Source organism: Podarcis liolepis (genome assembly GCF_965112155.1).
Source record: "Podarcis liolepis genome assembly, chromosome: 15".
NCBI classification, from domain to species: Eukaryota; Metazoa; Chordata; class Lepidosauria; order Squamata; family Lacertidae; genus Podarcis; species Podarcis liolepis.
The window spans coordinates 13,083,872-13,110,416 of NC_139566.1; the positions used below are offsets into that span (position 1 = coordinate 13,083,872).

General features: G+C 45.9%; 1 protein-coding gene across 1 annotated transcript; it reads right to left on the minus strand.

Moving 5' to 3' along the window:
• Positions 1–279: 279 nt before the first annotated feature.
• LOC310694517 (uncharacterized protein) lies at positions 280–26,446 on the minus strand. Its single transcript, XM_083477646.1, has 17 exons — positions 26,293–26,446; positions 24,196–24,259; positions 22,895–23,424; positions 19,818–19,857; positions 19,642–19,703; positions 17,834–17,882; positions 15,442–15,491; positions 14,503–14,542; positions 11,187–11,227; positions 10,087–10,126; positions 9,308–9,351; positions 8,300–8,345; positions 6,224–6,281; positions 4,701–4,786; positions 3,795–3,848; positions 1,747–1,813; positions 280–473 (listed from the first exon to the last, which is right to left on the minus strand). The coding sequence occupies exons 2-17, from the start codon at positions 24,247–24,249 to the stop codon at positions 373–375; spliced, it is 1,362 nt and encodes a 453-aa protein (XP_083333772.1). The 5' UTR covers positions 24,250–24,259; positions 26,293–26,446; the 3' UTR covers positions 280–372.
• Positions 26,447–26,545: the final 99 nt, after the last annotated feature.

Below are 26,545 nucleotides of genomic sequence, written 5' to 3' on the forward strand. Positions count from 1 at the left end.
CCTCTACTCGTTTGTTTGTTTTTTGTAGTAATCATAGTTAGCTTGCCTGTACCAAATCATTGCTTAATGATTGTGATCAGTTTCCAAATAATATCTGCATTCATTAAGTTACTGTAAGCAGCTCTGTGAAGGCTTATGTGAAAAAACATGGACATAAAATATGCAAATTGAATCTAATGCTGCACTCTCAGAGACTCGCAGCACACACGCTGGTCCTGTGCCCTCCTTTGCTGCCCCAGCCCACAGGGCGGCGGGGAAAAACCACAGGATGGGGCGGGATGAAAACACATACACATTTACTTGTTCTCAAGGTGGTTTCAAGGTACTGGTGGGCAAAGGGTAGGAGGGGTGTCGTTTGCACAGCATCTTCACTCAAAGAACTCTTCTTCCCTGCAACTGGAGGTGAAGGTGTTCCACCTGCTGCTCCATCTGCATGGTGAGAGGGTGCTCTGATCCTAATTTTTTGTGGTAGTCTGAGGAGGGGTGGTAGAGGGGGAAGAGGTTACTTTTACATGCCACACATTTCCGCAGTTTCTACCATCACAATATGGCAGGGTGCATAAGTGACCTGAGTCTCTGGGACCTTGCCCTGCCTCTCCTGAGATGAGGCTGCTTGATCAGGCCAAAGAATCATCCATTCTAGCATTGCGAGAAGCCTGCAATTTGGACCTGAGGGCAGCAGAAACTCTGCTCACCTGTAACGATTCCCAGCAGCTGGTGTTAAGCAACATATGAGATGCCCGCACCTCTGTAGGAACCTCACCCTCCATGATCATGAGAATATAAAAAGAGCCTTGCTGCCGAATCAGGTCAGTGGCCCACCATGCATCCTCTTTTCCCCAGGACACGTCCTCTCTTTCAGGGGCAAAATTCGAGACAAATTGCATTCATTTGCTTTGAATAGCCGCCATAGTATAATAGTGTCCTATTCTTTATCTTCAAAATATGGCAACCCTAAATTCTAGTCCCACATCCTATTCTCACAGTGGCCAATCGGTGGTTCTGCTCCTACTTCCAGGGTTGTTTCCAGAAAGCTATTATGGGAGGCAGGGCCAGTGCTTGCTGCCATGAATGCTTTCCTCCGGTGTCCTGCAGGGCTCCATCTTGTCCCCATGTAATCTAACATCTATAATTCCCCTCATACAGCTACAATTCTGAGAGCAAATCCCCTTTCCCAAGGAACCCTAGGCATTCCAGCTATCTGAGCAGAATTGAGGTCTCCTAACAACTCTTAGCAGCCTCAACAAACTGAAGTTCCCAGGAGTCTTTTGGGGGAGCCTTGACTGATTAACGTGGCATGCTGCTGCTTCAAACGTATGGTGCAGATGGGGTGTAAATTACAATGATCATTTCTGAATTTTATATCTATACGTATACAGTGGTACCTCAGGTTGCATACGCTTCAGGTTACATACGCTTCAGGTTACAGACTCCGCTAACCCAGAAATAGTGCTTCAGGTTAAGAACTTTGCTTCAGGATGAGAACAGAAATCGTGCTCCGGTGGCGCTGCGGCAGCGGGAGGCCTCATTAGCTAAAGTGGTGCTTCAGGTTAAGAACAGTTTCAGGTTAAGTACGGATCTCCGGGATGAATTAAGTACTTAACCCGAGGTACCACTGTATATTAGTATGAACACATTTTACAGAAGTCCTCCCACTTTGGGGCAGGGGGACAATGTATAAGTGGAGGCTTGACTTCAAGAGGGATATGTGTCCCTAGACTTGCAGTACACAAGCCTTCTCCTCACCAAACAGGGTTTCCACTAAGATGTCAAACACTTCTTCCTCCATCACTTCCTGCAGTGGCATGGGCATCTGTGGAATGGGGAAGTGAGCAAGGGATTAGGGAGATACGTTTAAAGTACACACAGAACCCCTCGACCACCGCTACCATCACTTCAAGGTGATATTCTGCTTACTTTTTAAATTCAACCATTTCCCCCCACCCCTTGTGATTTAAAAAAAATCTGAACATTTTGAACATTTTAATAATAACAATGGTTTTATAATTATGGTAATTAAATGATTATGTATCATCATTGAATATTACATTTATTCATCTCCAGCTTTGTAAAGGGTCTTGAAGCGACTTATAATTGTAAAAAAAAAAAAATACAAGTCCAAAGTCCAAAAGGAACATTAAACAGAGGGCTCATCCAGACTTCCTTTGGTGTTGTGTTTCTAGGCACAGGTCTGGGCTTTCCATGTCTGAATGCCAGGGGTTGGGGGGTTGCGGGGGGGTTGGTCCTGGTGCTTCCCCCGGGAAAATCCACATTTTACTGCTGGATCAGAGCAAACGGCAGTCAAATTTGAAGCAGATTGCCATTTGCTCTGATTCAGCAGTAACGTGCAGGTTTTCCCAGACAAAGTGCTGGGACAAAAAAGGCCACTTGGATGCTGAAATATACTCAGAGTCGCAAAGTGATTTCATGCTCTTTATTCAGCTCATAGTGGTGAGGAGGAATGAATGAAAGTCCCCTCAAAGTATCTGCTTTATATACATTATTTACACAATGGGCTGCACATGATTGGTTAATTCTGGAATTCTACTGTAAGCCAATCAGGTTGTGGATTCACATATCTGGAGCATGATTGGGTGGTTCCTGCCAACCAATCATACTGCTGCATTGTTCTTGGACCAATCAGACTGCTGCATTCTGAGTCCTATTGTTCTAGGACCAATCAGACTGCTGCATTCTGAGTCCTATTGTTCTAGGACCAATCAGACTGCTGCAATTTGGATCCTATTGTTCTAGGATCAATCAGACTGCTGCAGTTTGGATCCTATTCAACTCAGTACATAACAGATGCAGATCTGGAAAACATGGAGCTGTGCCTAGAAAGCACAGAGCAAAGGTACCTGTGGGTCAGCCTCCAGGGAAGAGGCAGGGAAGCCTTTTCAACCCAAGATCCACATTACCATGTGTGCAACACCTTACAGGGGCCACATGGTACTGGTGGGTGGGGCCAGAGGCAGATGTAACTTTTACCTTTGTACACAGTAGGCTAGTGAAATGCAGAAGTGGATGCAGCAGGAGGCAAAATGTGGGTGGGGCACTGGATGCAACATTTATTTGTGTACAGCAAACTTCTTTGTTGTTGTTTAAAGGTAAAGGGACCCCTGACCATTAGGTCCAGTTGTGACCAACTCTGGGGTTGTGGCGCTCATTTCGCTTTATTGGCTGAGGGAGCTGGCGTACAGCTTCTAGGTCATGTGGCCAGCATGACTTCTGGCGAACCAGAGCAGCGCACGGAAACGTTCTTTACCTTCCCGCTGGAGGGGTACCTATTTATCTACTTGTACTTTGACATGCTTTCGAACTGCTAGGTTGGCAGGAGCAGGGACCGAGCAATGGGAGCTCATCCCGTCGCGGGGATTAGAACCGCCGACCTTCTGATCGGCAAGTCCTAGGCTCTGTGGTTTAACCCACAGCGCCACCCGTTGTTTATATCCCCCTTAAACAAAAAGCCAGAGGTTCCCAAAAACCCATACACACCTCTCTGTTTACCGTCCAGGCAAGCAAGAAGGCATTGTTTCAGACAGGTGACAGTACTCTTAACAGAGTGCAACACAGACTGTGGAGAATGCTGAGGGCTTGATAGAAAGGCCTGGAGGGCCACTTTTGGCCCTGGGCCTGAGGTTCCCCAGCTCTGCTCTAAGGGAAACATTCAAAGTGTTTTGAGGTCTATACTTCTCATCAATAAATAACACCACCCAAAAGTGAAGTGGTGTTATCACAGGTCACGGTGTTCCTTGCAATACAACTGAAAGGTCGAATTGTTGAAAGAGGCTTACAGATATTTTGGTGTCCCGCTCATGTTTCACTAGCCTTTGCTTGTAAATTTTATCCTAGGATGAAAGGAAAAGGACCAGTCAGTTACGGATTAGCAGCTTTCCCCCTTTTCAAAGCCATGCATCAGTACCCAGAGATTCCAATCCCTACATTAGATATAGGTTCTCTTTGTCAGTCCCACCACACTCACAATATCTCAGCTACATCAAATCCAGAGAGCAACCATTCTCCTTCCCCCACCTAGCGATGGAAGGATTTCTCCATTTCAGTTCTCTCTGTTTCTCATTTTTTCCAATCTTAAATCCAGTTCGCCACATTTTGCAGCAATCTTCAGGGGCTTGTTTGCTTATTTTATATATATATATATATATTCATGAAAACTCACCAGCATTTTAGTATGAAATTCTTCCAATAAACACATTTCTATATGCAGTTTGGACTAATGCACACGTTTTTACAAACAATTTCCCTCTATCTAATGCATTCTTGTATGTCCTTTTCATGAATACATTTGTTTGTACGCTGACTTTCCCCTAATAGAAGCATTTTTTGCAAACACTGGTTGGAGAATTGCACTGCAAAAATTCAGGTAAGCGCAAGCTTTGAAGGAGATCCGTGCTTCAGTTTGTATATTGTTCTCAGAAACAGCAAATTGGATAGATTTGTATTTAAATGAAATCAAATTTCTCCCCCATCCCTCCTCCCCACCTTGAATCTGGATGACAGATTTTGCCGCCTGAGGAAGAAAACCCAACTGTGGCCTTCCCCAATGGCGTTAAATATCGAATCTGCCACCAGTGAGCAGCCTCTGTTAACAAGGGTTGTCTGTTTAAGAGCACAGTCCATCTTTTTTCCCTTCCCTCTAGAGGAACCCATTGCTCCATTGTCTTAGCTGCATCTACACACACCTGAGTAAGCTGGCCCACGTGATACCCATGTTGGTGGGCCATCTTCCAGTGGCTTATTTTTTGCCCCATGTTCCAGACAGAGCTTCCTGTGTGAAGTGAGGAAACAAGGCATAAGAAGCTGAACATTGGGTAAGGATGGGCAAACATGTCCATTTTGGTTTCTCATTATTCCAGTCTTAAGCTGAGTTCTCCACATTCTCCTCATCAGTTCACCAACTGGTTTTTTTTGTTTTTCATCCTGAAAATTCACCAGTGTTTTTAGTGTGGATGTCTCCTAATATACACAATTCCCACACAAACTCCAAATTTCCATAATAGGACATACTCAGCCATGAAACTCACTGGGTGATCTTGGGGCCAGCCACAGTCTCTCAGCCTAATCTACTTCACAGGATTGCTATGATAATGAAATGGGGAGGAAAATAACCATTTATGCCACTTTGTGCTCCTCAGAAGAAAAGTGGCATATAAAATGCACACATGACCCTAGATATGCATTTTTCTCAATTCCATCAAAATCAGGGGCATGGTTGCTGGTGACAAGAAAGGGAGCCTTTTCTGTGGCTGCTCCCAGATTGTGGGATTTCTGCCCAAGAGCAGCTAGACTGATTCTCTCCTTGTTATCTTTCACCAGCAGGCTAAGACCTTCCTGTTCAGACAAGCTTTTGAAAACTAAGATGCAGACAATGCTAATCACTAGGTTGCTGTAAGCTGCCCATAGTGGGGTATAAATATAATAATTGATGGGGAAGAAGAAGAAGAAGAGGAGGAGGAAGAATATTGCTGCCAGGGCAATCTATCTTTTATTTGCTGGTTCTAAATGTGCTTTGTTGTATTTCAACTAATGTTTTTAAATCGTTTGTTTTCATTAATTTGTATAAAGTGTTAAGATGCTGAATCCCAACTTGGGAGAAAGGCAGGATATAAATACCTTAAATAAATAAAATTAAATAATTGAACGCATTATTTGACAGGGATCTGCATGTCAAAATTCAGAATGCAGAAGGATGGGTGAATTTGGGTTCATCTATTGTTTCAAGTCCAGGATGAATGTGCCCTAAAGCACTGGTAGATTTTCAGGAGAAGTCTGGGAGGGGCAGGGGCAGGCCCATTCACTTATCTAGGGGCCCTTCTCAGCGGCAGAGCAAGCAGATCGGGCACCTGGGGTGGCACATGTGCCTTGTGCCAGGGGCAGGGCCAGCTGCCCGTGGGGCGGGGCAAGCTGGGGCAGAACGCTCTGTGGGGCCTCCAAGGAGTCTGCCTGCCTCCTCCCACTCAGCCACTCTACAGCTGAGGGGGAGGCGGTGGGTGGACCATTTGGGGAAGAGCGGAGCCTGCAGGTTCCCAAGCCACCATGTCATTCCCAGGAGAGACGCATGGCTCGGGCACACTGCAGGCCCTGCAGTGAGTGTCGCCCAGCATTTTGTCACCCCCCTCAGTGCTGACACCCGGGACAGCCTGCCTCTACCGCACCCCCTTCCTCTGCCCCTGGTCCTTCTCCCACTCCGGTGATACAACCTCACCTACAGTTGAAGGCAAGGATCCACCCTGCTGTGTGCCATCCTTTGCAGCTCCTTCAGCCTGTTGGGCAGGAGTTTAAGAGTTTAGGAGCAAGAAGAGGAGGTAAAGAAATCTGTTAACTAAAAATCACTATATAGGTAGGGCTGCCATACATCCAGGTTTCCCTGGACATAGCATTCAAGCAGAATTTTCAAAAATTGATAAAATGTCCAGGAAAACATGGGCATATGGCAATCCATGTTGGAAGTCTTGTTTTTTTGGCGAATATCCTTAAAAATAGCTGGAAAATGTCAAGTTTTCTGGAGATTTTGCAACAACCCAATAGCTCAACAACAGCAATAGCTCGACAACTTCTGTGTCTGAATTTTCAGTTTTTGAAATATGGCTACCCTAATCCAGGTCAAGGCAGACCAACATCAAAAAGACAGCTACAACAACATTTAGCATTTGCACTAGTTCACTCATAATGTTCAAAACACTTCACAGGTCTTACCTCCAGCGTGATATTTCCAAGAACCATAGAAGACAGGTCAGTATGATTAGCCCCACATTGCGGGGTGAGGGGTGGCTGGCCTAATAAGGCCACTCCCCTACCCTCACTTCTAGATGAAGTACTCTGACTCAAGTTTCTGCTTCTGCCAAATTATTTAACACAGAAATTTGAACGATACATAGGCAAGGCGGGGGTTAAAGGTACAGCAGGCACAGGCATAGCCAGAGGGGCAACTGGCTCCCCATCAAGTAAATAAATAAAAAAAGACTTAACTAAAAGTAGAAATTGTAGAAAGATTTTGACATTTTCCTGAGCACTTGGGGCCAAAAGAAAGTACCGGTAATTTAAAACAACTGTTACTGAGACATTTCATTCTAAATCTGCTAGGCAGACAGAAGATGATGACAGGTGGCCCACCCTGGCAACATACCGTAAATCCTGACTACGCCCATGACAGCAGGTGAATTGTGAGCTGAGATAGATGTTGAGCCAACAAACTACCTGCCCCCTGTCTCTTTCCTTTGAAGAGCAAGGCAGGTCCCAAGCTTCAATGTGGCAAGCTTTTGAGCACTGGCATCATGTGCTGATGATCATCTGTCCCCATCAGCTGTCTCTAAAGGGCTTTGAAAATGGTTCAGTATACTGTATTGAATTATATGTTGCAATTGCCTCAACCCGTGCCTGCTGTGTTCACTGCCACCTCCTCAAGTTAGGAAGAGGCAGCAGTGGATGCCACATGGCTTGCATTAAAACTTAGCATGCTCCAATATCTGTAGAGGGACCACTATTGATCCCTGTCCTTCACCTCCTATGCAACTGGCTTGGTCTATAGCAGGGCAGAGCAGTCTTTCCTATTGGGCTTACTGGCGCGTTGCACCAGGGTGCTGGCTTCTCAGGGGCACTCCAGCGAGTGGGGGAGCTGTGCGGCTTTGCAGGAGTCCTCCCCTTTCCCTGCATGCCCGCTAGCTATGCCCTGTCAACCATATGGTTGGCAGGCGTGCAGCTTCCTTCCCAAGCCTCCGCAGGAGGAGAGCGATCCCTGCAGAGGCTTGGGGAAAGGTCGACAACTCTGGGAAGGGGGGGGCAGAGGGATCTTTGAACCACAGCGCCGGATATGCTTAAGACGGCCCTGTAGCAGGGGTCCCCAAACTTGGGGCTCCAGCTGTTTTTGGATTACAGCTCCCATCACCCCTAGTTAGCAGGACCAGTGGTCAGGGATGATGGGAATCGTAGTCCAGCTGGAGACCAAAGTTTGGGAAACCCAGAGCTAGGCGAACCAGTATTTCGACTTGGTAGAAGACAGTTTCCTATGTTCCTGCCAAACGAGGACCCATTCAAGGCCGGCAAAAGCCCTCAAGGATGCCAGCCTAGATGTGCCTTTGGTCTGATCCAGTCTTTTCTTCTTTTTACATGCTACACCAGGCTTGCCAAGAAGGGCCACACATAACCATCCTACCAGCACGATTTTCATGGGCTTGGTGGCCACAGGAAATGCCTAGTGTCACACTCTCTGGAGGCTGGGTCCAAGCAGCAGGTGGACAGTCCTCCTGAATACCAAAAGCTTACAGTTCTCTGCACTCCCTACCTTCCTTTTTCCCTCAGGAGAGGTCTCAAAGGGCACTGTCTTGCTACTGCAGGAAATGATGAGGAGGAGAAAGATAGATCCAGGGTTAGAGTTGACAGGCTGTAGGAGAAGGTTCATAGATTATGGGGAGAGGGGAGGCAAAGCCACCTTTGGTCAATGTTGTGGTGCTAAAGCACTTGCTCAGCATGCAGAAGATCCCAGGTTCATTCTCCAGCATCTCCAGGTAGGACTGGAAGAAACCCCCACCTGAAACCCTGGAGAGGCAATTGTAGGCAATATTGCACTAGATGGACTAACAGTGTGGGCCAATGGGGTAGTTGTTTGGGGTGGCAAATTTGAGGAGGCATTGCATTGTGACTGGGGAGAGATAGATAGGAGGAGGACAGAAGAGCCTCCCTGATCCTCTCTTCAAGAGGTACCAGCTCCATGCCACCCCTGGAGTGGCTCTTACTCCTTCCAGAAAGGCCACCATATTGTGAGAGGTGAGTTTGCACACAGCTCTAGGGGCAATAAATATTTTCTGCCCAGGGGCAAGGGACACAATAAATACTTGTGGTCTCTAACTCAGTGTAAAGGATATTATTTTGTTGTGCCTACAAAGGGAATTATCTTTCATTATTATTTATTCATTAAATTTGTGTATCTCAGGACTCCTCTCTGTCTGAGTCTGCGCTCATACTGCGACTCTCAGCCTCTACACCCCCCACAATTGCTCAAACCACCTGCTTCTAGCACCTCCCAGCTCATCCCTTTCCCAGATTGCTCCCCAGTGTCCCACCACCATGATCCAGGATCTAAGTTGCTATCTTCTGTGTCCTCCCCGGGGGGGGGGGGGCGGTTCTAAGGCAGGCAGCTCCCACCACTCTTCCTCATCCAGCCAGTCCTTGACACTTGAGGAGTTCGCCCTCCCTGCGCCCTGTGCTTTTTGGCAACACTGGCTGGCGCACCTCTGCCACAAATTTGAAAGTAGGCGCAGCATTTCAAGGTCACCCTCACTTGGATTCATACCTTGAAGAATGGAGGTCCGTTTTCTTTGACTCATCCTTCTCTTCCTGCAGTGACATTTATAAATTAGAGGGTGACTCTCCAGCAAAAAAAAAAAAAGTAATTTAATCAAGGCAAGACTTTGAGAGCAGGAGGGGTCTCCCCTCCAAAGGGCTGGCTTATCGTATTTTGAAGTGAATGAAGCAATACACGCACAATATAAAGCAGAGGTGACGAACCTGGTGCCCTCCAGGTTTTGCTGGACTACAGCTCCCATCTTCCCTGACAACTGGCCAGGCTGGCAGGAGCTGATGGGAATTGAGTGTCCAATGATATCTGGAGGGCCACAGTTTAGCCAACATGGGGCTCATAAGACCATAAAAGCACAGAGTCTAATATTAGCCAACTGCATCACTCATCTCTATCCCAACCAATGGATAATTTGGGCAAAAAAGAAGAAGCAAAGACCTGATTCCATGGAATCAAAGAGTTGGAAGGAACCCTGAGGATCATCAAGTCCAACCTCCTACAATGCAGAAATATGCAGCTGTCCCATACGGGGATCGAACCTGCAACCACACTCTAACCAACTAAGCTATCCAGGCATATTCCCTTACACACTTTCTCCCTGTCTGCCACCCAACACATCTTAAAGAGATGGAGGGTCCAGGTAAGCACCTTGGAAAATTACAACTATTGACCTTCAAAGTGCCTCCCCCCACCCCACCCCCCGGCCAGCAATCCAAATATGCTGGGCAACCCACCATTCATGGATGAAAGATAAACAAGAATAAGCGGCCTACCTCATCTTCAGATAAATCCTGGCTCAGGATCTGAGTTAACCTTTAAAACAGAGAGAAGGTCCTGTTCAGAGAAACATCCTATTTTCCAAGAGAAAGCACACTGGGAAAGAGGTGGTCTACAACAGAAATTTGAGAGGATGGCTTGTCTCCTGTCTGTCAAGATACCTCATAATGTTCACTGATTGCCTTTTCCTGGCCATTCTTTTGAAATTGTGAATACCTTGACTCCAGCATCCATTTTCACAGATAAATGTATAGATATCTGCTCTTTTGACAAGTCTGCTTGGAGAGTTATCAATACTTGTTATAGCAGTTTCACAAAGGGGAGTCTCGTGAATAATGTGCTGCTTTGTGACTGGAGGAGTCTTGAGGCTGACTAGGGGTCAGACATGGCTGCTTTATTGCTCTCTGTACTAGTTCAGTGCAGGTTTTACTGGTAAAAGTGTAATTTCACTAAGAAATTGGTGGATTCACTGAGAAATAGGGCTAAGTGAAAATAACCACTGTAAATAGGCACATCTGGATACTAAGTTACCTTTTAACTGAATTATGTTGCAAAGGCCATTTGCAGAAGGGCTCCGGGCTCTGGCAATCCACGCTATGCCACTGTCCTTCCCTTCTGCCCCGCAACAATTCCACTGCCACCGTGCACCAAACTCACTGGGAGATGGGGCGCTTCCTCAAAATATTGCCGCTTGGCTTCTCCACCCCTGTTCTGGGGCAGGGAACTGATTGGCAACATGGCACTCAGGAATGCCCCAGCACTTGCTGAACTTGGCAGGGGCCTGGGCGCTCCTCAAAGCATTGTCGTTTGGCTTCTCACCATGGTTTTGGAAGATGATCAGCAGCACCATGTAGCAGAACGCTTCCTTCTTGGTGGCAGAAGTGATGGGGCAGGCAGAACACCACCTCTTTTACTTCCACCACCTGAGATGGGTTTCTTCAGTCCACCTCATGGGTGGGGTGACTCTGCTTATACGGAACACATATGGAAGGGCCACAAGCTCCCTACCCCTGCCCTTGGTTCTTGCCAACATTTCTGCACATTGCCATGGATTTGAAAGTACCCACAGTGTTTCAGAGCATTTCTGCTTTTGTACCTTGAGTCTTTCAGGGACAGCTGATGCCTCATTTTCATTTGCTGCAATAACAGGGATACATTAGAAGGCACACTATGCTCCACCCCAGAAACTGCTCCCTGCATCATCATCATCAACATCAACATCATCATCATCATCATCAAATTAAATTTATATCCTGCACTTCCTCCCAAAGAGTCTACAAACAATCACACACGCTCACAGGTAATACTTTCAAGGTTGCCAGGAACAGAAACTTTCAAATGCCTGGGCAACCAGGAATGTTTCATAATTCCTCCCAAAAGTTACTAAAGAGAGGGGAGGGCATCCACAAATGGGGAACCATCACTGAAAAGGCCCTATCATGGGCCAATGCCCGCTGGGCAGCACTCAGCAGTGAGGCAGCACCACCAGGGTATCCCTTCTGGTCATAGGGCTCAAGGTGGATGATATTGGGAAAGGCACTCTCTTTTGCTAGTACTAATATTTTTAATTGGGCCCCATAGTTCACTGGCAGCCAATGCATCATTTTCGGGGCTGGTGACAAAATGGTCCCACGGAGCTGCCCCACTTGCCTATCTAACAGCTGCACCCTACACTAGCTGCAGCCTTCATATAGTCTCCAAGGGCAGCCCTGCACAGAGTGCATTACAGTAGTCCAGATAGGAGGTCAGCAGCGCATGATCAGCTGAGGCCAGTACCCAACTCTGTGAATGTTCACTAAAGCCTTCAACTGTTTGGGATCTGAATCCTTGAAGGACTATCTGCCTTCCCATGAGTCTGTCCACACACTGTCTGGTAATTAGGGTGGCCTTGCTCTCTGAGCCTCTGCTCCTGAAAATGTGGAAGGCAGGGAAATGCAGAGATATATACTTTCTCTTCAGGGGCACCTAGGCTGTGGAACTCTCAGCTCCATGAGATATAGTACATTACTTTCCAAAGCACATTTAGGGATAATCTTTTTTGGACATGCTTTTTATGGGGGGGGGAATGCTTTTTAGGAACTGATTTATCTGCAGTTAACTTTGGATAATATTGGCTTCTGATTTTATTTTATTTTTATTTTTTTAATGCTGCTTTCCTTCTGCAGGTTTTTGTTTCATGGTTTTCCTGGTGTATGATGAGATTGCTTGAGGGTCTGAAAGTCCTACGCAGCATGGAAGGAGCAGGATACGAATTCTAAATCACACACACACACATGCATCCCCCACCCACTTCCTGTCTCCCAAATCTCTCTATATTGTATCTTTTGCAACCTCCAGCTTGCAACCCCACTGTACCACTAAGTCACCATGTGTCCATAAGGAATACCCTTGCTAGACCAGAGCAAATGGCAGCCGAGTGGTGAAGATAAACCTATTTAGCTCTTGCTTTTGACACCTGTGTTTTCAGGACCCCCCCTATTCCTGCAACTGTCATTATTGTGTGTGCAGTATATTTTTACTGAGTTTTTAAAAATCCTAAACATAAAATCAATGGCATAATAACAATAATTTTCATAACCAAGTCAGAAATTGTATCATAATAAGGATGGGGAAGAAGGCAAAGAAAAACAAAGAACAATCACTGGGCCAATGTAAAAAACCCCCACAATCTTCAGGGATCATATCCAGTAAGAATAACAAAAGAAACCTGATTTATATTGCAGTGTCATGGAATGAGGGTACAATAAATATATGAAAAGGTACGTAAAGAGAAAAATAACAAAACGAAAAGCTTCGGATTAACCACATTGACTGTTATTTGTTTTCAGAGTTTTTAATTCTGGATTTTAAATTGTTTTAACTTGCCTTGGAAACTGATGGTCAACGGCAAGTAATAATAATGTTGTTGTTGTTGTTGTTGTTGTTGTTAGTCCTTCACCAGGCTTGCCTTCTTGATTTTTAAATGAAAAGGCAGAGGTGTCTGGTGCATATTGTGACTGGCAGGGCACAACGCATCAGTAGATAACACCAGAGCCAATGGCAGGCACTGACTGAGCTAACTAATTCTAGCTTTGACCCCATCTTCCTCCTCCCTGATGGGTTATACAAGGGGCAACGCTGAGACTAGGAAGGAAGAAGCTGACTGATGGAGCCATCTCCCACGGTCAGGTTCTAAGGAGGGAGGAAGGCAGGCAGGTGGGGACTGGCTGAGAAGTTGGTGGGGCAGTTCAAACTACAAAGTCAGGAGAAATTGAAGCATAAAGTAGAAAATTGGTTCCAATATCGTCAAATAATGGAATTTTTTAAACAGGACAGGAAAATCGGTTTCCAGGTGGAAAAATCAAAATTAGAAACCGAACTGTTAGAACCCAATACTAAGAATTTATCTAGAATGTACAACTTGCTGTTGAAATGGAACACACAGGATGAAACAGTTAAATCGGCTATGATTAAGTGGGCTCAGGATGTTGGACATAACATTATGTCAGCTGACTGGGAATGGTTATGGAACACCGGTATTAAATTTACGGCATGTAATGCCTTAAAGGAAAACATTATGAAAATGGTATACAGGTGGTACATGACCCCAGTCAAGCTGGCAAAAATCTATCATTTGCCCGATAATAAATGTTGGAAGTGTAAAGAGACTGAAGGTACCTTTTATCACCTTTGGTGGACATGCCCGAAGATTAAGGCCTTCTGGGAAATGATCTACAATGAAATGAAAAAGGTACTTAAATGTACCTTTCCTAAAAAACCAGAGGCCTTTCTCTTGGGCATTGTCGGCCAATTGGTGACAAAGAAAGATAGAATTTTTTTTATGTATGCCACAACAGCAGCAAGAATACTCATCGCAAAGTATTGGAAGACACAAGATTTACCCACTGTGGAAGAATGGCAGATGAAAGTGATGGACTATATGACACTGGCCGAGATGACAGGCAGAATCCGTGACCAACGAAAAGAGACGGTGGAAGAAGAGTGGAAAAAATTTAAAAGCTATCTTAAGGACTACTATAAACTTAATGAATGCTAAAATGTTGTGGTTTCCAGAAGCAAAAGGGTACAGGGATACAAGGCTAGACTATAAAAGAGGACTAAGATGATAAAGATTGGAAAGTAACAATTGGGAGTTGCTAGTTGAATTATGGACATTGGGATGCAGAGAGGGGGGGTATGGGGAAGTCCAAGAAAAGAGGTTTATGAAAATATGTTTGAAATTATACGTGTATGTTTGTCATTTTTAGTGTTTGTTTGTTTTTCTTAAAAGTGTTGTAAAATCAATAAAAATTTTATATAAAAAAAAAAAGAGAGAAGTTGGTGGGGCAGGGCCTCCTTTGCTCTACAGCATGTCAAGGGATCCCATGGTTCATGGATGAGAGTGCAGAACAAAGATAAATTGAGATGCCTACCTGGGTGGTGGGCAGCTCGGAGCTGAGCAGTTTAGCTAACCTTTAAGAAAGAAAGTAAGTCCAGGTCAAAAATCTGTCCTGTTGCCCAAGAGCTTCCATCTCTATTGTGGCCAGTAGAGTTGTAGCAATTTCAAAAGTTCAGGGCCCCCTACATGATAGTCACAGTCACGTCCCCTTCTAAAATGATACAACCTTCTAAGATTATACAGCAATGTTATAATCATACAATAATAATACACAGGGGTCCTTCTCCTAGATGGAGAATGGAGTTCCATAGGGGTTTGGATGCCTCCTTCCAGCAACTCCTGCAGCCAAGATGGTGCCAAATGTATTGATTTGCTTTGCTTTGGAAAATATCAGTGTGGCCAAGAGAGAGGTCTTGTTGTCTGGGTAGTCCAGGACCTCCATACACACTGCCAAGGCTCGTGTCCCAGAGAGAACAAATAGGGATATAGTGCAATGATTCATGTGTTGTCTTTAAGCTAGTTCTACTATTTTCTAGGCACACATACAGGCAATGGTTGTGCTCCAGTATCTTCTTTTGGAGTGAATTAAGTTGACTTAAGTTGTGTTTCCCTTTCATGGTACGTAACAGAACTTGCACACCATTCTCTGGAAACTAAAGCACCTTGGGATTTCAGTCTTCCTAAATGCTTAGATTTGGAGCCTATATAGAACGATTCTTCCCCAGTGTCCTTCCCACGGCACTTTCTCCAGTGGAGCCAATCCTCAGTGGCTGACTCTCCTTTCACTCTGATTGGCGCCAATCAGCACAAAAAGTGATAAGGCTGCTTCCCAGTAACTAAGGAAGCTCCCCTTTCATGCTGATTGGGAGATACCACAGGGAGGCTTTGTTCTCCCCTAATGCTTTTGGCACCCCTCCCGCCCCACCAGATTTGAAAGTGGTTGTACCAGCCCATGATTATCCCTGTTTCATACCTTGGATGCATATTCTTTCTCTTATACTTTTCTGGCACATCTGAAGATTTCTGCAATAACATTTATAGATTAGAAGGGACACTCTATCAAGTGTTAGCTCCACCCCACCCCTCAGTGACAAAACCCACACAATTTGGCTCGCTGTCTGCTATGGCAAAATTTCAAGTAATGAATTACATTATTCCACACCTTTCCCAATGCATATTGGTGGTGGTGAACTGAAAACTATGACAGTGAATACCAATTGTATTATCTGTTTTGATTTCCATCCTGGATATGGAACAAGTAAGCAAACATGGGTGATCCTCCCCGCCCCCGTTTCTCTTTTCATTTGAGTTCTCTGACAGCCCAACCCCTCACTACACCCTGTCTGCTCCCTCAACACCAGTAAATGCAGCACAGAGCCATATGAGTGGTCCTCTTCTCAAACCTGCCCATCCCACTACAGCTTGTCCCTTATAAGTCCAGTATTGAGCTCCACTATGACCTTTGCTCCCCACACCCCAGAAACTCAGAGCACATTGGGCCTTGTCTGCACATGACAATAAACCATGGTTTGCCTCAACATGCCTCTCCCCACTACCTTGGTTTATTTCTCATTTGCTGTTCATGGATTGCTGGGGGGGGGGGGACAACATCTGAAGGGGAAATGGTGGGGTCACTACCATCCAGAAGCACAGTTCACTGATGCACAGTCAAACGTCCAAGAATAAAACGTTTAAATGCAGACCAAGAGGTTAAATGCAAAGGGATGGGGGATTATGTAGAGCAGCATTCCCCTCCATGGCAGGGAGAAGTATTAGGAAGGGAGGTTCTTTGAACCTATGAAAGAAACAGGATAACAGGAACCCTGCCATTAAACAGAGCAGTTAGTTACTGAGAGCCAGTGTGGCATAATGGTTAGAGTGTTGGCATAGGACATGGAAGAGCAGGGTTCGAATCCCCACTCTGCCATGAAGCTAACTGGGTAACCTTGGGGGCCACTCACCATCTTTTAGTCTAACCTAGCTCACAAGGTTGTTGTGAGGATGAAATGGGGAGGAGGAGAACCATGTACACCACCTTGAGAGCCTTGGAAGATAAAGGTGATATATATATATATATATATATATATATATATGTAAATAAATAATACTGAGCCTATAAATGAGAGAGGAGCTTTTGGTCTCAACAGAGACAGATGCTCACCAGGTATTTTGTTTTGTTTTTTAAGAAGCATCACCCTGAGGTTCTGAAAGCATCCAGGAAGCTTAGGGATGGTGGGGGTAGTAAGTAAACACCATCCAGTAACCAAACCATAGTGGCACCTCCGGATGCTGCACCCCCCTGCAATCCCTACACAGATCTGGCTGGCACAGGGCACAAAACCACAGCTCGCCCCTATACACGAAGCCAAGCCAGAGCACAACTAAGTGCAGTACAGCCATCTTCTCAGAAAAACTCTTCACAAGCTCAAGAGGTCAAGACACGAAAGCTTTAGCAACTAATCCACACCTAATGACCCACCTAAGTGGTACTCAGAATATCACTCAAGAAATCACTCAAGATATCCCTCAAGTAATTAAGGAACAAAAGAAGAAAAGGCACACTAACCTGGGAACCTCCTCTCTGCCCAGAACGTTGGAGGCTATACACCACACCCCCTCAACAGTATTTATAGGAACTCAAACACTGAGATCCTGCTCTGTTCCAGTAACAAGAAGCCGAAAGCACCAGCCTGAAGATGACGAGTGAGACCTCGTCGAAACGTCGCCTAGACACCCCAACTCTTACACGGGAAGACACCCGAAGACACCAAAACCTGCATATATATATATATATATATATATATATATATATATATATATATATATATATGTAAATAAATAATACTGAGCCTATAAATGAGAGAGGAGCTTTTGGTCTCAACAGAGACAGATGCTCACCAGGTATTTTGTTTTGTTTTTTAAGAAGCATCACCCTGAGGTTCTGAAAGCATCCAGGAAGCTTAGGGATGGTGGGGGTAGTAAGTAAACTCAAATTGTGATCCAGGTTTGGACAACATTGGAGAGTTTTTACCTAGACAGGATGTCTCCTTGAACTAATACCTCCTGCTTGCCTGGAGGGAGGACAGAGAGGGGGGTGTGAGTGTGTAGGTAGAGACTAGCCTACTGTACAAAGGAGCTTTCTTTGCTCCACCCACTTTGGCCTCTAGCCATGCTCACCTGTGGCATGTAGCTCCACAAAAATTGCTTAGAAGGGAACACTGAAAAAGGAGTTCCCCACTTGTGTCTTAGGGAGATTGGCAGAGCCTCCAGGTCAGCCCCTGGCATCACTCCCTGACATTTAAAGGTGCTTTAGCTTAACATTCAACAGTGATGGAACAAATCAAGATTTGAATGCACAGACCTACCAATTTCTTCTGGAAAGTAGGAAGATCCCGCATGATTCTCTGAGTTAACCTTGAAGAAAAAGAGACGGCTCAGGTTAAAGTCACATCTTGTTGCTTGGGGAAAAGTGGGGACTAGTCAGGTTGGGCCATCACTGTTAGGGGCAGGGTGCCTGGTGGGGCTGCCACCTGGGGGCTTCTGCTGCCTGAGGTAGCCACCTCAAGCTGCCTGGCTCTGGAGGCAGAACATAGCCATTGTGGCTGGTAGCCCTTGATAGCCTTACTCTCCATGAATTTGCCTAATCCCCTTTTAAACCCATCCAAATTGGTGGCCACCGCTGCCTGTCGGGGGAGAGAATTCTATATAACTATGCACTGTGGGAAGAAGTGCTTTATTTTGTCTGTCCTGAATCATTCAGCCCAACCCATCTTGAGATTGTTTCAACTACCTTGGAATTGTGTGTGTGTGTGCTTGTGTAAAAAGCATTGATGAACTCCATAAGTGGTAGGTTCCTGATATGATAATCCCTGGTGGCAGGGGAGTTATCCCCAAAATTGTATTAGTGCTGACTGGCTAAAAGCCTGTAGCTGTGGAAACTGATCTGCTTCCCCTGGCACTGCTAATGGTTTGGCTTTTAAGGCTGTTTCAGGAAACATGGATGCTAACTGGAGAGAGGGCGAGACTGTGGGCCAGGATTAGTTTGCTCTGACCCTGCCCGATGGATGCAGGAAGGGAACTGCTTGTTGAGTGATGACCACATGGAATTTTAATTTGGGCATGTCTGTGTCTCCATGGTCAGAAGCAGGGCTAGTGGAGGACAGTCCATTAGGGCAAATGAGGCATTGCCCCACCAACCTCAGTCTACCCACAGCCAGGCCCCACCGGCCTGCCTCCTCACTTACAACCACTCTGGGTGGCAATGCCACCAGCCTCCTCTTCCTTAGCTTCAGTTGCCCTTGTGAAATTTAGCAGGGAGGATGAGGATGGAGACAAAACTAGAATTAGTTGGCTCCACCTGCCATTGGCCCTGGCGCTGCCACCTGTTGGGCCCCCTGTATTCCACCCTACCAGTCCCCAATGGGCAGGATCCATGACTGAGCACCCAATGGCCACCTTCCCGCAAACGCTGCTGGAGGGAGTTTTTAATTCCAAATCAGAGGGAGTAGTAGCCCTTCCCCTGGTCCGGAGAACTCTTGGGTTTCCTGGGCAAGGCGAAGGGTGAGGCTCGGGCCCTCCTCTGAGCTTTCAGAAGCTTGGCCTTGGATGGCCCCTGGATGGAGGCATGTGGCAAACCCAGGAGCTGCCTCTGGGGCTGTTGAGTGTCTGAAGCCACTGCCACTGTTGCTTTTTAGGGCGTGCAGTACTTGCCTCGCTCCAGGTGCTGGCAACCCACGCTATGCCACTGCCTAGATGGAGCAATTATCTGACTCAGTAGAATACAGTTTCCTACATGTCTATGTTCCTACACTCTGGGAGCTTCCAGACAGCCTGTTTATTGGGCATTTATCCTAGATTGTTTGCCCGGAGATTAGACAATGCTGTCTATTTAATGAGCATTCTTTCCCATTTGTTTGTGCAAAGGTTAGACATTGCCTCAAAGCAACTGTTATTCCACACATGCCAGTGCACTTCTCTTATTTTAATAAGTCCCGTCTTTGGGGGAACAAGATTTGTCACACAAGAGCTTCCATTTGCACAACCTCGATTTGCTGGGATGTGAATGCACCCCACCTGGAAACTAGAAAAGCTCTTGAAGTATTCTCTCCTATGTCAATCAGGTGAGTTAGTCATTGCACAGGGCTTGGTGTGTGTGTGTGGGGGGGGGTCTTACTTAGCAAAGTAACCAGGTGGTCCAATTTCCTCCAGCGGTTTCTCTCCGATCTCTCTTATTTTCTGTAAATTGAAGTTTAAAAAGTTTTAAAAGCACACCCAATGTGCACTCTCAACCCAGCCTCTTATGAGAACCAGAGGTGATGGGGAACTCCACTTCTTCCCCAGCTTTCTTACCTCTTTGTGTTTAGCCCACAAGCTTCCAGCACTAGATGGTCTGAAAGAGCAGCAAAAAAGTGGGGGGGGGGGAGAGAAAAGAAGCAGAGTTCAGGTAATAGAAAGTACTCAGGTTGTGTGTGGAAGGAGGCCAGTGGAAAGTCACCCACTTTGCATGCAAAAGGTCCGTTTCAATCCCTAATGAATCTCCAGGTAGGGTTGGGAAAGGCTTGCTGCCTGAAACTCTGGAGAGCCACCGTCAGTCACTCTAGACCAGGCATGGCCAAACTTGGCCCTCCAGCTGTTTTGGGACTACAACTCCCATCATCCCTAGCTAACAGGACCAGTGGTCAGGGATGATGGGAATTGTAGTCCCAAAAACGTCTGGAGGGCCAAGTTTGGCCATGCCTGCTCAAGACAATACTGAGCTAGATGAACCCAGTGGTCTGACACAGTAACAGGTAGCTTCCTAGAACTTAAGAACTGCATTTGAAGGGCAGTGCCGCAGATCAGCAGCAAGAGCACCTGTTTTGCAAGCAAAGGATCCCAGGTTTAATAACAAGAACAACAACCCATCCATCTGGCAGGGGCTCCCCAGCCATTCGGTGTTGCCACCTCCAGGTAATGCAGTACTTGTCGAACGGCTTGGCTCCCAAACAAATCGGCTCCCAAACACTGCAAACCCAGGAATGTTCTGGTTTGCGAACATTTTTTGGAAGCCAAATGTCTGACTCGGCTTCTGATTGAGTGCAGGAAGCTCCTTGGTTTTCAAATGATTCCAGGAGTCGAAGGGACTTCTGGAACAGATTAAACTTGACAACCAAGGTACCACTGTACTGGTAATATAAGAATTAGGAATTCAAGGTGTATATTTTTTATTTTAATAATGTTGCAGTATTTTGCTTTTAGTTAGAATGCATGAAAGAAAAGGTTTGCTTTCTGTGCGACGGTTTTGTAGGCCTGCATTTCACAACCCTATGCTCTTTCGGTCATAAGCAAGAAATCTTATCTAGCCCTGTGAGCCCTGAGAGTGGCACAAACACAAGGTCCCCCAGGATGTTATTCTAAGTCTACCACGTGTTAATCAAAAATCCTTGAAGTTTCCTGAAAGATAGAAGGCGGAACGTCAATAGAGACGGATCATGAGCTAGGTTGCCAGGGTAACGTGTGACGTCCCAAACCTAAAATGGTCAAATGACCTAGGCATTTCTGGTCATCACAAGGTAATTAGGGGGTGAAGCTGATGGAATGGAGCCATATGTGTTTTGCTTTTCATGACCTGTAGCCCTTCCTGACATAGGTTTGAGAATGTTTAGATGTTTTATGATTCTTTGCTTGCTGTGTTTGAACTACTATATAAGGTTTTGTTCTGATGTGCCTTGGGACAGACCTTTTTAACTGGCTCTGTCCTATTGCAATAGAAATAAACACTGGGTCCCTCGTGGATGATGGACTTGAATTAGTTCCCTTGGTTCCATGGTTTATTTAAAAGGTGGTACCTCCCCTAGGAAGGCAAGCGGGTGGCGCTGTGGGTTAAACCACAGAGCCTAGGGCTTGCCGATCAGAAGGCTGGCGGTACGAATCCCCGGGACAGGGTGAGCTCCCATTGCTCGGTCCCTGCTCCTGCCAACCTAGCAGTTTGAAAGCACGTCAAAGTGCAAGTAGATAAATAGGTACCGCTCCAGCGGGAAGGTAAACGGCATTTCCGTGCGCTGCTCTGGTTCGCCAGAAGAGGCTTAGTCATGCTGGCCACATGACCCAGAAGCTGTACGCCGGCTCCCTCGGCCAATAAAGCGAGATGAGCGCCGCAACCCCAGAGTGGGCCACGACTGGGCCTAATGGTCAGGGGTCCCTTTACCTTACCTCACCTGGGTAATGAACAAGGTGGTATAGAAGTGAATTCTTACCACACTGGGAAAGCCTAAGACCTTTGATAGCCCCTGCCAGTCAGTATAGACTAGACAGACCACAATGGTTTGACTCAGTATAAAACACTGTTAGAGTCAGGAAGGGAGTGGGGGATCAACTGTGTATTGCAAAACACTTAGCACCAGTCATATGCAATGGCACATACCTTTCCAGGAAATTGGGGTACATCCAGTGTTTGCTGGTGACAATGCAGGGCAGCATGTGGTCACAAGGAAAAGTGCCCCAAATTATTGGCTTGCTTTCTCCACCCACCCACAATTGCTTGGAGCTTGGAGTTACTTGAAGGAAAGGCACTCTCCGCATACAAACCATAAATCGATAGATAAAATCAGAAAGTACAGAGTTGTCTCCCACCAAGTAGACGCCTTCAAGTCAATAGACTTTAGTTAGTTGGTACATTCCTCTCCTGGTCCTGCTGCCTGCTGCACAGGCTACCCAAGGCTAAGGCTTACATACACCTCCATTTGCCCTCTGACTTCCCCCCAGGGAAACCTGATCTCTAGCTCTGAATCGGAACAAACGGCAGTGGGGTTTCCTGTTTGTTTCAGTCTAGCACTATAAACAAGGGAAAGTGGAAGAGCAAAGGCAAAGCCACTCGGACCTGTGCCTAGAGAGTCCACTTGGGCTTTCTAGGTAAGGGATAAGCAGAAGTGTGGACATGCCCTACTTCATGGTTTGGCTAAGTGTTGTATCCAAGCCTGTGGTTTGTCTTGCGCCAGGCAAATCACAAGCTGGGACCAAGGTTTGTTCTATGGCATCTCCCATAGAGAAAAACGATGGGGGAGAAAAACGATGACCCCAACTGGCCTCAGATGCAACGCTGAACCAAACCATGAGTGAGCCCTGGGAAGTGTGGCAACTGTAGCACTGGGGGTGGGGGGTGAAATGGTCGCAATCTTTACTCCGGGAACTTGCCTGTTTGCTAGTGCTAAGACCGTCGTTGCTTTGCTTCCATTCTCATTTGGGAGTAGGCCATTATTATTTTGAAATTTATTCCAAGCCAAGCATCACTTTGATTTTTCAGTGTAGGAGGCAGAAAATATCTGAGACTCCCAGCACTGCAGGCAGGGGGCAGGTGTGTGTGTGTGCATGCACTATGCGGTGATGCTAATCTCTACATGTGGGACAGGTTGAGGCAAGCTGGTGCTTTTTGGGGAGGGTTCTCTTACCCCTCCTCCTCCTTCTTCATCTCATCTTTGCTTGATAAAGAGCCTAGTTTCCATTTGACCTTCTCTGAGGATTCCTCTGCTTCAGCCTGCGGTGATTCACTGTCCCTGCTTTCCTGGGTCTCAGTTTCCTCACTTTCCTCCTGGGTGTTCTCTTCTTCCGTTCCCTGCTTGGACATCTCCCTCACCCTGCCTTTCCCTGCTTCATCCCATGATGAGGAAGGCTCACTTTCCGCCTTGGACCTTCTCTTTGCCGAGGCTTTTCCTACTTCACGCTGAGGTGATTCACGCTCCGTATCAGCCTTGGACTTTGTCTGAGCTTTCTCTACTTCATTCTGCAATGCTAGGCCTCCCTTCCTTTCCTTGGACTTCTCTGTCGCCTTGCCTTTCTGTACTTCATCTTGAAATGCTGGGCTCCCCCTTTCTGCCTCCTCCTGCTTCTCAGCTAAGAGCTTCGCCAATTCGCCCTGCAGTACATTATCCACTTCTTTCCTGAGGGCCTTCTCCTCTTCTGCTAGCTTCTCTGTACCAGCCTGTAATGTCAGTTAGGGGGTGAAATTCATTTCAGTTCACATTTCAAGGCAAACCTTCCTAATCTGCACTTTTTGAAACAATACACAAACTGAAACACAGCCATCCTTCAGAATTTGCACTTCTCCAATTTTTGAATATTTTTTTTGTTTTGGGGTTTTTTTGCAGGTCCATAGGAACTTACCTCCTCAGTCCCACCCTTCCAAAGCGGGGGGACCTCAATAAGGAATCTCCGTTTCTTACCCTGGAAGAAGAAGAAGAAGAAGAAGAAGAAGAAGAAGAAGAAGAAGAAGAAGAAGAAGAAGAAGAAGAAGAAGAAGGAGGAGGAGGAGGAGGAGGAGGAGAATCGGCTCTTGGAGATGCTGGGGGGTGTTGCTGATTTTTTTGTTTTTTGGGGGGAGGCTATGCCACTGCCACCTTCCCCCTGGGGGGGGGGAAGAAAGAAAGAAAGAAAGAAAGAAAGAAAGAAAGAAAGAAAGAAAGAAAGAGGGTTGAAGTTTAAGTTGAAAAATGTGTCCTCTCTCTTTGTTTTTGCTAGTTTACAAAAAAACAACAACACCTAAACAACTTTGGTTAAAAAATTAAAAAAAGCTCAATAATTTCAGAACTTTGGGGGTGCCGGGAATTTTACTTTTTGAAATATGGCCTATTTTCAATAGAAGATTTTTCTTCAAGAAGCTTAGGAATAACCTGAATACAATGCTCAAATCAAGTTCTTTTTAAGGGGAAGACAAAAAAAGGAATCAATGCCTAACCCCACCAGTTCCAATTACCTGCTCTGTTGTGCCTGTAGTAGGCTTCTTCACTTTCTTGCTGCTTCTATCCATTAGGAAGCCTCTTGGGGGGGGGGGAGAGAGAGAAAAAGAGAGAGATGAGGACCTTCCGTTATGACCCATGCTCATTTCCAGTGGGTTCTGCCATAGGCCTTCATTCCCTTTCTACCAAACATTTTACTTCTGTGGTCCCCTCAATTTGACATGGTTTGCCCAGCCACCTTTTTGGGCCAGTGCACATTCTGAGAAAGTGCCGTGGGTACCAGTCCCAAAATAGCTGCTCTCTCTATGTAGCATAACACAAAATGGCTGCCTTTGGGAGTGTGGCATAATAACCAATTGGCTATTCCTCCTGAGAGACCCCACATGCAACACGGACAGGACTGGGTTGCTTATGGGCAATTCCTCCTGAGTAAATCCACCAAAAAGGGAGGAGTGGGCAAAGTCTTCATAAACCCAACGGAGAGGGGTTCTCACATTTCAGATTTATGAGGCCCAGGACCAATCACAAAATGACGTTGTGGGCCAAAGCCAGTCACAAAATGGCGACAGATGGAGGCAGAGTTTGGCAGAATCTGCAGGCAGTTTACTCACTTCTTTTTTTTTACTGACACTAAACTTATCTTTGGAAATTATTAAATTCTTTGCCGTGGCATTTTCTTTGCGGCAAGGAGTTTCGTAGCTCAGTTTCCCTCAGCCTAAGTACAAAAGGTGTCTGGGTAGTTTTTTTTAAAGCTCTTTAGACGCTCTGGGTCCTTTCAAGCTTAAATATTCTTATTGCTGGGAAAGCGTCTTCGCCTCTCTCACCTCCACCCCTGTGGGGTAGAATAGGACTTGAAAAGACTGCCTCTTCTTCTCCAACAAGAAAAAGAACAGGTCCTTTACAATATGGCGAACGCCACACAAGAGAGCCATTCAGCGCCATGGCAACAGAGAACAACAGATCCTTCCTGGGTTCCAGTCGTCTTCCTTCCCTCCTTTGCAGTTGCTGGTTTCTATTTTAAATTATACAGGGCTCTTGTTCCTCTCATAGCACCCAAACACAGGTTGTGCGTGCAACCTGTGCCTTTAAAGCACATGTGAAGCACATAATTTCTCTCAAATAATTCTGTCCTTTACTCCACACAATTCATGGCAACCTTTTAACAAAATACAGTGCCAAGGATTCCTTTGGGAGGGAGGGAATGTGCTTTGAATGTTCTTTAATGGAATAGCGCGTACCCAGAGACGCAGAGACATTTCAGGACTTGGAGCAAGCGTTGGTGCCCACCAGGACTTCCTATAGCGCCTGCAAAGGTTTCAGGAAATCAGCCCTAAAAAATCTATAGCACATAAGAAGACCCTTCTCTTCCTGCTCAATTCCCTGTTGACACAAAGGTCACATTCACACTATACATTTTCAGCACTATTACACCACTTTAACAAAGGACAATTCCCCGGACTGTTAAGGTGTTGTAGTAGCAATTTAAATATATGATGTTCATCAGATCTGGTTCACCCTCTCCTATATTGAACACCCCCCCTTAAACATGCCAATATTTCATTGCACACCCACCCCTAGCAGGGCTGAGATTGCATACCCTCCAACATTTCTCCAATGAAAATAGGGGTCCTGTTTTTAAAATAAAATAAAATATTTAAAAATAATAATAATAAAAAACCCCACCCATATGACTGGGTCGCCCCAGCCACTCTGAGCAGCTTCCAACATATATAAAAGCATAATAAAACATTAAACGTTTAAACAGGGCTGCCTTCAGATGCCTTCTAAAGGTTATATAGTTATTTATCTCCTTGGCTCGGGGGTCGCATAACTCCATACCCTCCAACATTTGTCCAATGAAAATACGGACATCCTAAGGAAAAGCGGGACATTCCTGGATCAAATCAGAAACCGGGACAGCTTTTGTAAATCCAGGACTGTCTCTGGAAAACAGGGACACTTGGTGGGTCTGGGATTGTCCCCAGCCTAAAATGCTGATCCACAGGAGAAAAGGTAGCTGCCTTAGACCACTGGGTTCATCTAACTGAATATTGCATACACTGACTGGCAGCAGCTCTGTTGAGTTTCAAACAGGGAGTCTGTTCTAGCCCTACCTGGAAATGCTGGGGACTGAACCTGGGATCCTCTGGCCTGTAAAGCAGATGCTCTCCCACTGAACTACAGCACATCCAATGTAGTGAACCACAACCAGAGCATGCAAATAATGCGATATTTCCAATGGAAACAGGATGAGGCAATTGTACTTCCTGTCCTACCCACCACAACTGTCCCCTTCAATACAAAAATTATTATTTCTCAGTTCCCTTTCATAAAGTGTGCTTCGCTCTCTCTCTCTCTCCTGCCGCC